The sequence below is a fragment of the Terrapene carolina genome, unplaced genomic scaffold, assembly GCF_002925995.2.
Source record: "Terrapene carolina triunguis isolate 2854851 unplaced genomic scaffold, T_m_triunguis-2.0 Scaffold68, whole genome shotgun sequence".
In the NCBI taxonomy this organism is placed as follows: domain Eukaryota; kingdom Metazoa; phylum Chordata; order Testudines; family Emydidae; genus Terrapene; species Terrapene triunguis.
Genome location: NW_020664419.1, coordinates 77763210 through 77777535, shown reverse-complemented (window position 1 = coordinate 77777535; position 14326 = coordinate 77763210). Strand labels below are relative to the sequence as shown.

Here is a 14326-nt window from a genome sequence, read left to right as displayed (position 1 = left end):
AGTAGACACTGGGAAGTGTTATTACCATTATACCAAGCACTGATAAAACCTCATCTGGAATACGGAGTGCAATTCTGATCTCCCATGTTTACGAAAGATGAATTCAAACTAGAACAGATGCAGAGAAGGACTACTACAATGATCAGAGCAATGGAGAACCTACCCTATGAGAGGAGACTCAAGGAGCTTGGCTTGTTTAGCCTAACCAAACAAAGGCTGAGGAGAGATAGGATTGTTCTCTAGAAATACATCACAGGGACAAATACCAAGGAGGCAGAGGATTTATTTAAATTAAGGGCCAATGTTAGCACAAGAACAAATGGATATAAACTGGTCACCAACAAGTTTAGGCTTGAAAATAGATGCCTGTTTCTAACCATCAGAGGAATGAGGTTCTGGAACAGTGTTCCAAGTGGAGCAGTGGGGGCAAAAAATCTAACTGGTTTCAAGATCGACCTTGATAAGTTAATGGAGGGGATGGTATGATGAGGAGACTGCCTACAATGGCATGGTGACCCATCTGCGACTGCTAGTAGCAAATATTTCCAATGGCCAGAGACTGGACAATAGATGGGAACGGCTCTAAGTTACTACAGAGAATTCTTTTCCAGTTGTCTAGCTGGTGGATCTCACCAAGATGCTTAGTATCTAACTGATTGACCTGGGGGGGGGGGGGGGGGGGGGGAATTCCTTCCCAATCCTAAACATGGGAGATTGACAGAGATGCTGGGGGCGGCGGAGGGGGGAGGAGGGGTTGTGCCCCTCTGCAGCATAGGGCACAGGTCACTTAATGGTTTGAACTCAGTAACTCAGCCAGAGGTTAAGCAGATGAGTGAGGTTCTGTGACCTGCAATGTGCAGGAGGTCAGACTACATGATCATGATGGTCCCTTCTGACCTTCAAGTCTATGAGACAAGGTGAATGATGATGTATCTTTTATTGGACCAACTTTTCTTGGTTAGAAATAAGCTTTTGAGCTTACATAGAGCTCTTCTTCAGGTCTGAGTATCACAGTTGAAATAAGGCAGCTCACCCACATTGTGTCTCTAATATCCTGGGACCAACATGACTACAACAATGAATATGCCTATGAATAAGTTAACAACAAATCAGGGTGACTTCCATTCATAGGGCCTAGTCCTGCAAACATTTACACACCAGTAACTTCAATCATGCAAGTGGTCCAACTAAACTCAGTGTAACTATGCATGTGTGTGAAGTTACCCATACACATGTATGTTTGCATAATCAGATCATAAACTTGTAATTTGGATCACATTCTGAATTTCACTTTGATATATTTTGGCATACAATGTTCTCTCTGAGCTTAGATTCCTTTCCACTCTATCCTACATGTAATACTGCAATAAATGTGTACTATTTCACCTAGTAGGTTTACTCTCACCAACACCCAAAGGACTCTCTATAAAACTTAAGCACAGGGTTTTGGGCTCATATACAAGAAAATATGCTATTTTATAGCATTACCCAGATGCCAATTTCAAGCATGCACTCTTTAAATATTTAACTGAGTTCTAGCACACAAATAAGACCAATCATAAAAAAAAGTAATTGTTTTTAAATAGGAAAGATGAATGCTTTTAATAAGTGCATGTTGTAACTGAAGGAAGATTCTCCAGATGGTGCAGTAATGTTGATTAGTGACACTTCTTGGGTACACAGGAAGCATTCTACTTCACCTCATACTGCACTGCATACCCAAGGGGGTTAATTAATCAGTGTCCCTATAGACTGCAGTGGCTTATTGCTTAATAAATGTTGTTAAACATATTTCTCCTTATTTAAAAAAGAGGGAAAGTTTAGCAGCGTAAAAAAAAAATCATTAAAAATTTCTTTTGAGTCTTGAAACCCCTCAAAGACTTGCTCAATAGACTTGAGAATATTTTTTCAGAACTGAATTTGCTCAAGTTAAATTCCAATAAGTTATACCTTAGAGAGCAATGGCATTTACTTCCTTGCAGAGTAAGGGTCAGAACTCCTAGAAAACAGCTGCTAATTAAAAGTGCTGTGTTTAGTTAGCATCATCTCCTCTGTCAAATCAATGCACTTTAAAAAAAAATAATGCAACAAGGGCACATGAATTAACTGCTTTTGTGGAGAGCTTTATTTTAAAAGAAAAAAAATGTAAAGAACTTCCTGCACCTTTAAGCGCTAACTGTAAGTACTTCTGTCAGCCAAAGTACAAGGTATGAGGCATAAACTCTAGAGGAATGAGAAAACCAATTTAGCCTTCTCTTCACTACAAACACTGTGGCATGAAAACAAGGTAGTGTTAGGCAGTTTCAAGTCTATTCATGCAAAAGTAAAAAAAAAAAAAAAAAAAAAATTGGAGCATACTTTTAAAACAAATATCACAAAATATGCTGCACCATAATTTTCTTCTTCTGTTTTGTTAGCATCAGGCATATATATAATCTGAATTCTGAGTAAAAGGCAAAGATCTCCAAAAGTCCCTGGGAGATTTAACTAACCTAACTCTCATCCTATATTCCCCAGCTATCTTTCTAGTGAGAGCTAGAAAGGGGGATCAGGGGGGACAAAAAAACCAAACAAACAAACTAGCCTGCAAAGCATTCCATGTTTTAAGCCTCTTGGACAAAAACTGCACCTAGAACAAGACCCTGCTAACAATAAAATGCTCAGAGGAATGCCTTCCCACGGAGCCCTCTAAGCGAGGCTTAAAAAAGAGATGGCTAATGGTGACGGATGGATGGACACGGGACAGATAGATATGATAAAGGTGTATAAAATCATGAATGGACTGGAGAAAGTGAATAAGGAAATGTTATTTTATTCCTTCACATAACACAAGAACTAGGGGTCACCCAATGAAATTAATAGACAATGGGTTTAAAACAAACATAAGGAAGTACTTCTTCACAAAAACACACAGTCAACCCTTGGAACGTTGGCCAGGGGACGTTGTGAAGGCCAAAAGCATAACTGTGTTCAAAAAAGAATTAGATAAGTTAATGGAGGCAAAGTCCATCAATGGCTATTTGCCAAGATGGTCAGGGACTCAACTCCATGCTCTGGGTGTCCCTCAACTGCTCACTGCCAGAAGCTGGGACTGGACAACAGGGATTGGACCATTTGATAATTGCCCTGTTCTGTTCATTCCTTCTGAAGCATCTAGCACAAGCCACTGTTGGAAAACAGGATACTGGGCTAGATGAACCATTAGACTGACCCAGTATGGCCGTTCTTATATTTTTATAATTTCATGCAGAACCTAAACAGTCTACAGGTAATCTAAACTTTTTATCACTCTACCACAATTAAACTCAACAAGATTAATTATATAAAATGGACTGTGATGGTCTACTATTATGGTCACCACTTTTACAAGATTATGATAAATTTTGCACAAAGTATGCCTTGTGAGGTATCATTTGAAAAGTCATAATCTGCTGAATATCATTATCCTGTTAAAATATGTGTAGCGACACTAAATGCAAAGTTATAAGATTCTACTGTATGATTGTTACTGAAATATGTTGTAATTTGGGGCAACACCACAAATCAGTTTTTCAGAGACAAAGGCACACTATCACCCCAGACAGGTGTTAAAGGGCCATCACCTACTTTAGCGGCCATCCTCCAGTAGGGGGGGAAGGTGTAAACAAGAAGTTTACATTTCACCCCAGGGACGATTTTAACCTCACATCCACAGAGAACTGCATGTCACCAAGGAGGTATCTAGCTGAAGAAATTGAATTATGAAGAGGAAGGGAAACACTTGATTGCACCTCTCCTCCTCCCAACTCTCTGTCTTGACATCAACGACTCTCAAAGAGCTCAGCTAAGGGGGAGTGGTCTCAGGCTGAAAGGAGACCCAGCCTGTGAAATTTATAGAAGCATATGGTGAGACAAAAAGTCTTTGATTTTAAGTTCACTTAGCTTGTTAAGTTAGGTATTAGCTTGTGTATTACTCTTATTTTGTAACCACTCCGGACTTTCATGCATCATCACTTACAATCACTTAAAATCTATCTTTTTGTAGTTAATAAACGTATATTATTGTTTTATCTTAACCAGTGTGTTTGGATTAAAGTTTGTGGGAAACTCCATTTGGGATAAAACTAGTGCATATAACATTTTCCTTTGATGAAATGATGGGGACTTTTTATGAGCTTGCATTGTTCAGTAGTGTCCTGGACAATACAAGACGTACATTTCTGGGGTGACAAACCTAGGACTAAGAATTTGTGGGTGTTGCGCTATATGTAATTTATGAGTGACTGGTCAGAGTGCTCACGTATTTTAGCTGGGAGTGAATTTGCCTACTAAAAGCTGTGCTAACAGGGCAGGAGTGGATGTTCTGACAGCAAAGCAGTGTAAAAGGCACCTCTGGCTAGAGAATTAAGGGGACACAGCTGTTCAACTGTCCAGATTGTATCCTGGGTAATGTCACATGGACCCAGTGACTTTCTCAGTTCCTTCAGCTCATACATAGCTATTCTATCATAAGCACATGCAGTTTTAGGGTGCAAGGTTGACACAATGGTGATTAAATTGTGGCTGCTCCCAACTTTATGGAAAAACAAATAGCGCCATACCTATTACACTGCGGGTTTATCTAGATAGCTGTTAGTGCGCAGCAAGCTGGGATGTAAATCTACCTCTCACTAATTGTCCACAGGGACCCTGCTGCTGTGCACTAAAAAAATCCCTAGCTTGCTTTGATCTATTCTCGTTTCAAAGAGATGTACATCAAAGCGCACGAGGGAACTTTTAGTGAGCAGCAGCAGGGTCTACATAGACTGTGAGAGGTAGATTTACAACCCAGCTTGCCATGGACTAACTGTTAATCTAGACAAGCCCTAAGTAGGCTTGAAACTTTTACATTCTTTTGTTTTGGGGTTTGACACTGCCTGTATCACTAACAATGTAAATGAGCAAAACGGCCACTTCCTGTACTAAGCTAAATATTACAATAAAAAAAAAAGCCTACATTAAAAAGAAAATTAAGGTTGTGAAGTCAAAAAACTTACAAAATGTTAGAATTAATGTTGCCTGTGGCCTTAATTCGGCCTCCTTGTGTGTATGCAATAGGCTACAGCCTTTAATTACACGATCTCATACTGTTTTTTTTCCACAGGATACCTGCCTCATTCAGTGCACAGGATGGACCCAGCTTGGGATTGAATTAAGGTTATCTAGCAATGGGGCTCTTGTTGGTCAATACCTTCCTGATTTGTTGCAGCAGTTTGAAGCCTGTGGTGAATGAGGTAGGGAACTGTGGGAAGAGAAAGGATAGTCTCATGGTTAAGGCAGTTGAATCCAATTATATACACAAACGTATACAAATAATATTTCACGGTGACATAATGACTTGTGAACTTTCATTCTGCAAGGCTGGCCAAAGCATGTGAAGTATTGCTCCAAGATCTTTTTTTCACAAACTCAGATAATTTCCTATCCTAAAAAACAGATTCCTTACCTGTTTTGTCCTGAACAACATCTGCTCCTTTACTCTCAATTGTTGACATGGGCTGGGGTGAAACTGTAATTGGTGTGTTAGAGGTAAGATTTTTGATGATGCCAGTATTCTGAATTCCTCCAACATTACTACTTGCTTTAACATCTGTTCTTTTGGATGCTGGTTTATTTGAAGAACATTTATTAAAGCTGGACTGAAGAGAAATAGCAAATTTAAGAAGTTATTTGTGCTCCAACTTAAAGGAAAAAAAAACGCAAATTCTTTTTTCCTGTTTAAAACATGGACAAGTTTCACAAAATGTTTAAATTGCAAGAAATTGGTCTAAACAAATACAACCTCTCAGTTTCTGATTACAAGTAGGGAGTCAGATGTCTTCAAGCAAATGTGGAGAAAGTGGGAGATTTTATACTATTTCTATTAATATGGTGTGTGCCTCATTTTACCTGCTTGCTATTCCTCTGCTTGACTGCATGGAGTTAAACCAAAGGAGGCTGTGTGTTTCCCACTAACAGGAAATAAAACAAGAGCAGAGATAAAATACCTCCAGAGAGAATACTGAGGGTCCTTAAGGGAACCACGGAGAAGCCATTTAATAGGGAAATGCCCACAGCCTAGCTCCTGTCAGAGTAGTGGGTTTATTTTCCCGAGGCCTAAGACTAGGCTCAAAAAGGACACAAAACCATTAAAGACCCCAGCAGAGAGAGAGGGCCGGGGTAAGTGGGCAGGAGCAGCTGGAGATAAAAGTCTCGGACCGAGGTACAAAGAGAAAAATGTCGCAGGGGTTGACTGTCTCTGCCAGGCCAGGAACAGAGATATCTGGCCTGTGTGGAACTTATCCAAAACTTGCAAGGAGAGAATAAAGTGTAGGTTAGAGTCATGAGACTAGGCCTTCTCTGTTAATTTACCTTATTTCCCTAATACACGGATTTCCCTAATACACTGTTCCTGTTGACTAATAAACAACACTTTGTTTGATAAAGGTTGACTTGTGTTGCTGCAAACATTTTCTGATTATAAAGCTCCCTGGAGAGAAAACTTCCGCAGGGAGCAAACTAAATAGGCCCTGCTAGAAGAGTCACAGTGAGAAACTGGGATGCTGAAGCCCGGGGACTCAGTCTAAGGGTATGTTTACACTAGGAGCTGGGGGAGTGATTTCCAGGTCACATAGACATACTTGCACTAGCTCTCATCATGCTAGAGCACTAAAAGTAGTCATGTAGCCATGGTAGCATGGGTAGCAGTGATTGATGGCATGGGCTAGGCATGCCGTGTACGTACCCATGGGATTCAGTGCGGTTTGAACTCAAGAGGGCTAGCCTGTACAACCACTCACCATGCTACCCCAGCTACACTTCTATTTTCAGCACGCTCGCTAAGTGAGCGCTAACATGAGTATGTCTATGCAAGATGGAAATCACACATCCCACTCCAAGTGTAGACATACCCCAAGAGAGACATTGACGTGTCACAGGACTCCTCCTTGGGTGAAGTGGAGGCCCAGAACAGCACTATAGCCACACACAAAAAAAGAGTTTAAGACTAAACTTCACTCATGTTACACAAGACAACTAGCAATGCTGAAACTGTACTTAAGAATGAGAAGAAAATTAAATGGACAATGTATACAATTAATGTTTGTTTTCTATACAATTTCTCTTGGTGTGTTGACAAATCTGATTCTCCTTTATGTTGACACCTGTAATACACTGACAGTTCAGTATACACATTTCTTTAGAAGACTTAAAGTTAATGGTTTCATTTTATTAACCTAAGTCTGAGTGATAAAGAAGGAAATGTTTTACCTTTGAACAAGTGCTACTGTACTGAAGGCGTATACACTTCACAGAGGTTTTGTGAGCACTGACTGTTTTTACCGGTGATGTCAGCTTTCTTAGATCATAATGGTAAATTTTTCCACGGGAAGAGCCAATAGCCAGGGTAGTGCCATCGGGCATAAAATCTACTGCTGTCAGAGGAGATTCAGCTACCAGAGTTCTCAGTAGTCTTCAGACAGGAGAAATATAGGAAGATGTTACAATTAAAAAGACTTTTTAAGTCACTATTTTTATTTTTAATTAGACTTTCCCAACAGCACTAAAGAATTACAGCAAACTATATAACACAGATTTTTGTAATTCAGCTACAGATTTGCAATATATTTATTCTTCTAAGGATTGATCAAATACCTACACAAGTCAGTGGAAAGGCTCCCACTGACTTCAGTGGGCACTGGATCAAGCCTTTGTGAAGCTTGTACACTTATACATTATCAAAATATTATATATACACCCTAAAAAGGAATTTAACTGGAGCACAACCACTATTTTCTAGAGAATTCAATCTAGAAGCTATCATTCTTAATGTGGTCTGACTTTAAAATAAACACTAACAACCTCTAATTACAGATAATTCTTGTAACTCCAAGAAGTACATTTGAGTCAAATTCCCGTACAATCCACTGATAAAGAATGCTTACCAAAAGTTACATAATCCTTACTTTTTACTTGACGTGTCATAGAGAATTATCCTTTTATCCAAACCTATGGTGACAAGTAGCAACTCATTGACAGGAGAAAAGCAGATTTCTGAGGCTGGAGCTTTGTGAGCATTTTCAAAATTATGGTATGGATTTTGACTATTTACATCCCACAGCGTTACAGTTCCACTATCAGACACACTGCCCAATAAAGACTTCTTAAAGGAAGAATATTTCAAGTGTCGAATAGGCTGTAAAATAAACCAAACATGCATAATGCACTATTAACTTAAAAATTATTAAAAAATTAAATGCATACAATATATCTGTATATAAAGTTAAGGTTAAACAAGTCTAAATCATTCAGACCAAAAAAAAGTCATCTGAATTAGGATTGCAAAAGCTGACATAATTCAACAGGCCATAAGTCAATAGACTGACATCATGTTTCTTAGACATGATGCTTCAGAGGAAGGTGGCTTTAAAAAACAATCCACACACCCATAATGCATTTGGCCAGTATCGCAATGCAGTATGTGCAAAGTGAAAATTCCTTCCTGACCACTGTGCTGCTCAGCTTACACCACAGTCAAAAAGTGAGGGTTAAGGAAGCAGCAATAGAAACTCCTGAGAAGAGTTTCCTGATTTTATGCCAATATCTCTTCTAATTAAAGGAAACTGTAAAAAAAATGCCTGTATCATAAAGTTAACTATAAGGCATCAGTTGGTCTATGGAGCCTGTGTCTAGACAAGTGAAAAGCAATATTATAATTTTACTAATTGCTAATTTACCAAGAGTGTTGAACTTTTTAAATACACCACAGTGATGTGAACGTAATTTGGTAAAACATGATGAAGAGGAGGAGGAGGAGGAGGAGGAAGTTATAGCTAGCATGTGATATAGCATTTGTAATCTAGGGGGAGAAGACTTGGCTGCAATGTGGGCACTATACATTAGTATAAATACAATAACTGAGGAAATTAAGTTGACCGAGGCGTATCCTGTTTGTCTTTTAATTTTGCATGCAAAGTTCACCCCACCCCACCCAGTGACCTCATAAATAGATGAGTTAGTGCATGATTTTAAGTCTTTGCTCTGAAGTGAGTGGTGAATGTGACCTCCATCAGCTTTCTGAGTACTGTCTCTTTAAAATGGAGAGAACTCACTTCACTGCTGCAGAGCCAGTTGCCATTTTGTGTTCAGATGCAGAAGTCACACTCAGAGTGTGTCTTTCTTATGGAAACAAAGCTTGGGATTTGAGTGATCCGGGGGAAGTGTGTAATTCACATCAACTCATGTGGTGCTCTATGCCCCTCTAGTGGTAGCAGGGCCACATAAAGCCTTGGGTTATCTTCTGTGTTGACCTGCCATTACACAGGGATGGGGTGAGACACTTTGCCAGTGGGATTCACAGCTAGGGAAGGGTGTACTAGTGGTTAGACCCTTCTGCCCCATCCCTCCAGCCCCTCCCTGTGCCCTTCTGCTCCTATCCCTCCCTCTCCAGCTCCTGCCCCCATACCCCTATGCTCCTGCCCATGTTCATCCTTCCCACACTCCTATCCTCTACCTTTGCACAACTCATCTCCCCTCATCTTCTGTTTCATTCTGCTCCTGTCCCTCTCCCCTCCTGCTCCTATCCTTCCACCCTCCCTCCAATCCTCCCTCCTCAGTACAACTCCTCCCCCTCCTTCTGTTCATCACCCATCTGCTATTGAGTTAGGCAGCTTCCTGCTTAGGCACTAGCAGGGAAAGCATAGACAGCCCTGTCTCCTGGCCTCACAGCAGCCAAGAGGAGCAATTACAGGAAAGTCCTGCTTAGCCCCTACAACCCTGGGCTCAAGCATATTTAATGCATGCATAGTTAGGCAGTTAAATTGGCCAAAGATACCAACAAGTCTCTAAGCATGTGTGAACTCATATTTTTCAGAAGCTCTAATCTGGACAAGTTTTCCTTCAAACAGCAAAAGACACATCCCTGACACTAGTGTGACCTCCCCACCAAGTCAAAGCTCAAGTCCCTGCTCCAAAGCACAGAGGTTCAAGAGCTTTTCAATGAGATAGTAGTAAGTCACAGGAGCAGGGACATGTGCAAGAGTGGGCAAGCAGGGGCACGTCCTCCCCCCCCCCCCGCCTCCCCCACCAATCAGCAGGGGCACAGAAATCCTCCAGGGCAGGGAGATCTAGCTCCTCCAGCTGCCAGGAAAGAGTGAGCTCCACCAGCCCTCGGACCACAGGTGAAGGTGGCAGAGCCAGCTCCTCCAGCCCTGGGGTGGGGGGCAGAGCTAGCTCCTCCGGCCCTGGGGGGCACAGAAAGTGCCCCTCCAAAAGCAGGCAAATTTTTATTCCTGTGCACACCCCTGCACAGGAGATTTTTAGTTTCAAGCATGGGCAAAGCAGTGTATTTTCTCCTAATCATTCTCTGAAACAGCTGAACAATTTTATCTGAAACTTTCCAAAAGTATTCAGCCTGTGGCAGACACCCGACATGGAAAATTTCACCCTAACAGTTACAGTCTGGCAAAGTTATAAGCAACTGAAGAAAGGGTCTTAATCATGACACAATCTTAATTAAGGTGTTACAGCCTGCACCACATATGATGCATCCTAGCTATCAACACTTTACTTATAATTCCTAACACGACAAAGATTAAATTCAACACCATATCTTGGAATGAGAAAGGGCCAATAAAAGTAACACTAGAAACCCCTTACATTTAAAGTTTTGGCATTCCATTATAGCTTTATTACAAGAAAAGTCTTTCAGATATTGAGAAGTTTGCAGAGTTGTCCAGGACTCATCATACAATTAGAATTTAAGAACCTTATCAAAACAGGCATGTCTGCAGAAAGAATGGAGCTTGTTTTTTATTTTAAATGAATTGGAAGCTATACAGGCAGTTGGATTTAGTGGATCGGAACACAGGAATTGCCATACTGGTTCAGAGCTGCAGATCATCTAGTCTGGTGTCCTGTCTCCAACAGTGATCAGCACCAAATTCTTCTGAGGAAGGTTCAAGACACCCCACAGCAGACAGATGTGGAATAACCTGAGCCCCCCTTTTTAGCTCACCTCCTAATCTCCAATAACTGAAATTAGCCTAAACCAGTGGTTCTCAATCTGTTTTCCATTGTGGGCAATATATGCAGCTCTCTCTGTATTACATGGGCCGCATTCACACAATAGATGTACTACCTGTATGGCTCCGAGGATGGCACATGGGCCGCAGCTGTGTGCTGACTGGGCTGCAAATGGCCTGTGGGTTGAGAACCACTGGCCTAAACCCTCTGAAGCATTAGATCTTCTCTCCCTAATACTCTTCATTTACCATTATTGTAACTTTTGATATTTTTGCTATCCATATAAAACATTCAATCTTTTTTAGAATCTTGCTAAGTTTTTAGCTGCAACATTTCTGTGGCAATGAGTTTCACATTAATTTTAGTTATATATTGTGTGGGAAAAAAAACTATTTTCTTTTATTGGTTTTAAATTTGTTTCATTGAACATCCCTTTTTTTCATGTTATGAGACAAGGAAGAATCGATACTCCCAATCTACCTTTCTCTATACCAATTATTTTATATGCCTTTATCATATCCCCTCTTATTCATTTCCTTTCTAAGATACAGAATTTCAATCTTTTCAGTCTCTCTTCACAAGAGAGTTTTTCCATACCCGTGATCATTTATAACCCCTTGTCAGAACCCTTACTAACTCTACAATCTCGTTTTTAAGATAGGGTGCCCAATACTGCACATAGTATTCCAGGTGAGGCTGCACCACTGATTTATATAAAACAACATTCTCCATCCCATTCCTTATACAGCCTAGCATCTTGCTTTATTATTATTATTATTTTGGAGGGTGCAGATATACTGTCTACAGTGATGTCCAGGTCCCTTTCCTCAGTTGATACAGTTAACATAGACTCTCATAAGTTATGTGAATAGTTTCATTTTTCTCTCCAACGTGCATTACTTTGTATTTATCAACAATGAACTTCATTTGCCATCATCTACCTTAGGGCTTGGCAAGTATAAAGTTCTACTGCCAAGACTTTAAAAAACTATTGCCCCAATTCAGCCCTGATAGTAAAACTTCTTTAATGTAACAGACAAAAACATAAGATCCAATGGCTGGAGGTTGAAGATAGACAAATTCAGTCTAGAAACAAGGCACAAATTTTTAATAATGAGGGTAATTAGAGTTCAGCTAAGGATGCAGTGGATTCTCCATCACTTGAAGACTTTAAACATTTTTCTAAAAGATATACTTGATCTCAACAATAAGTTATGGGCTTCCATGCAGAAATCACCTGGTGAAATTCTGTGGACTTTTTTTATACAGGAAGTGACACTAGTCTTAATGGTTCCATCTAGCCTTAAAATCTATGAAGGCACTTATAAATAATAACCGTGTGCCTAACATTAAGTCAAGTTAGGCAAGCATTTAAGTAACTTGCTGAACTGGGGCCAGAGTGCCCAGTTTAGCCTCTTATTCAGAAGTGTAATGATTTCAAGAATGCTGAGCACCCAGCAGCTCCCCCTTGGAAAAAACATTTCTGCAGCTAGCATGAATAGAAAAGGGCCAAGCACCAAAACTGAACACTTAAAAAAAAGTGAAGTATGAAGTAAATTTTAGTATCTGGGTGGACGCAATTCCCACTGACTTTAGGGAGCTCTGTACATGGAGGGCTTGCAGAAATTACTAGTGCAAGGCACTAGATTGGTAGAAATGGAAAATGAAGTCCTCTATGGAGCCACAAAAAACAATGCAATACGGGTTGTCACAGCACAAGCTTCCCCACACCATTATGCCCCAGCTCTGATTGGAACAGAGGGTCTTTGTAGAAAAAAGGGTCATTCAAGCCCAAGCACATTTTATCTCTGGACTCTTTGCCAAGGCAGCCAATGGGGAACGTGTATGTTAGAAAAATGTTGGCTCATAATTCACTGCCAAAAACAAACAACCCACCTTAACCATAACTCAAGAGTTTAATATACAGATTAAAAACAAAACAAAAACCTCACCTCTTGGTAGAATTAGCCAATCTTGGAAGAAAACATACCAAAGGCAAAAAAAATAAAATAAAAAATGCAAACAATAGTTACAGAATTAAATAGGGGAGAAAAAATACCCAAAAGCCAAAACCATTCTAGCCTCATTGATTATCCTTATGCAGTTACACAATATCAGTGAATAAACTAATCTCTTCCATATCCCAATGGACAGCCTCATAAAGGGGACAAACAAGGTAGATAAAGTGAGTGGCTGTGGAGCTCATGATTATCGTTTCACTATATGAAAAGAATAGAAGCCATCACATATCTTCACAGATCACCAGCTGCTCAAACAGCTAAACTAACCCTGTTGCTGGGAGAACAGTGCTAGGCATTCAAGATTTGAACAAATGTTTTCTTTTGAAACAGACTCCAATACATTCTCACACAGCAAACAGATAAAATCTAGTAGCGTTAATAAAATCTAAAAACAGCAGTTGAAGACTCTAGGATTAGATGGTCTACATAAAGCTTAGTGCAAGAACATACAACTCAGTGCAAGAACTTAATTCTAATAATGCACATACATGTGAATTTACAGTCACAATTAACAGGACAATTCTTAGGTGAAATGCAAAGTTTTCATATCACTGAAAGCACTATGACCATGGGCTATGCTAGTAAATGTAGAGCCTATACAATTTCAGATATTAACTGGTCAACAGATTACATTCCATTTTGCTGTATCAGGTGAAGACAAGCCACTTTTATAAAGTTAGTCCGGCCTCAGCTTCACAACAAAAATGCTTAACTTTCTGTAGTTTTTCCCCCTTAATAAGGGTCACCCCTCCTTAGCTAAGCCAAAGAACCTGTGCCAGAATCAAGAGGTACAATACATTGTTTACCCTGGAAACTTCACCCTTACAGAATTAGACCCTTAGGACTACAAATTCTTGGAGTAGGCACAGTCTTTTTTAAACTCTGTAAGAGCACTATATGTATGTTTAGATACTAATATAACTGTATAATACTGCAATTCTCTACAAATTCCAATGAAAATCCAAACCAAAAATAAAACTATAGGTATATAGGAGCAAAAAGATTTTAAAAGATGCACTATATTCAGATAAACTGGAAATCTAAATAGCTACCATGTTACATAATTCCAAACAATTCCATTTTGACACAAAAACACAGCAATCAAGTACCCATCACAGTATACCTCATTAGAAAATATTATAGGCCCCTTAGTGAGAGAGAGTACTAGCTATATGTATGCAATTACATTCATGTAACACCTACAATAACTTTAGCCATCTTCCGTCTAGTTGTCTGACCTCTTGACTTCATCTCTATCAAGAAAATGGCTATTCACTGTATTATTG

The 14326-nt window shown here is 39.8% G+C and overlaps 1 protein-coding gene across 2 annotated transcripts in view; it reads right to left on the bottom strand.

Annotated features, from left to right (window-relative positions):
• NEDD1 (NEDD1 gamma-tubulin ring complex targeting factor) overlaps positions 1–14326 on the bottom strand; it is a 58064-nt gene that overhangs the window by 31300 nt on the left and 12438 nt on the right. For both annotated transcript variants that reach the window (XM_026648855.1, XM_026648853.2), the window contains exons 6-8: positions 7962–8191; positions 7267–7468; positions 5465–5657 (exon numbers count right to left, since the gene is read on the bottom strand). In XM_026648855.1, the coding sequence (XP_026504640.1) occupies positions 5465–5657; positions 7267–7468; positions 7962–8191 (625 nt within the window). The remainder of the gene's footprint in view (positions 1–5464; positions 5658–7266; positions 7469–7961; positions 8192–14326) is intronic.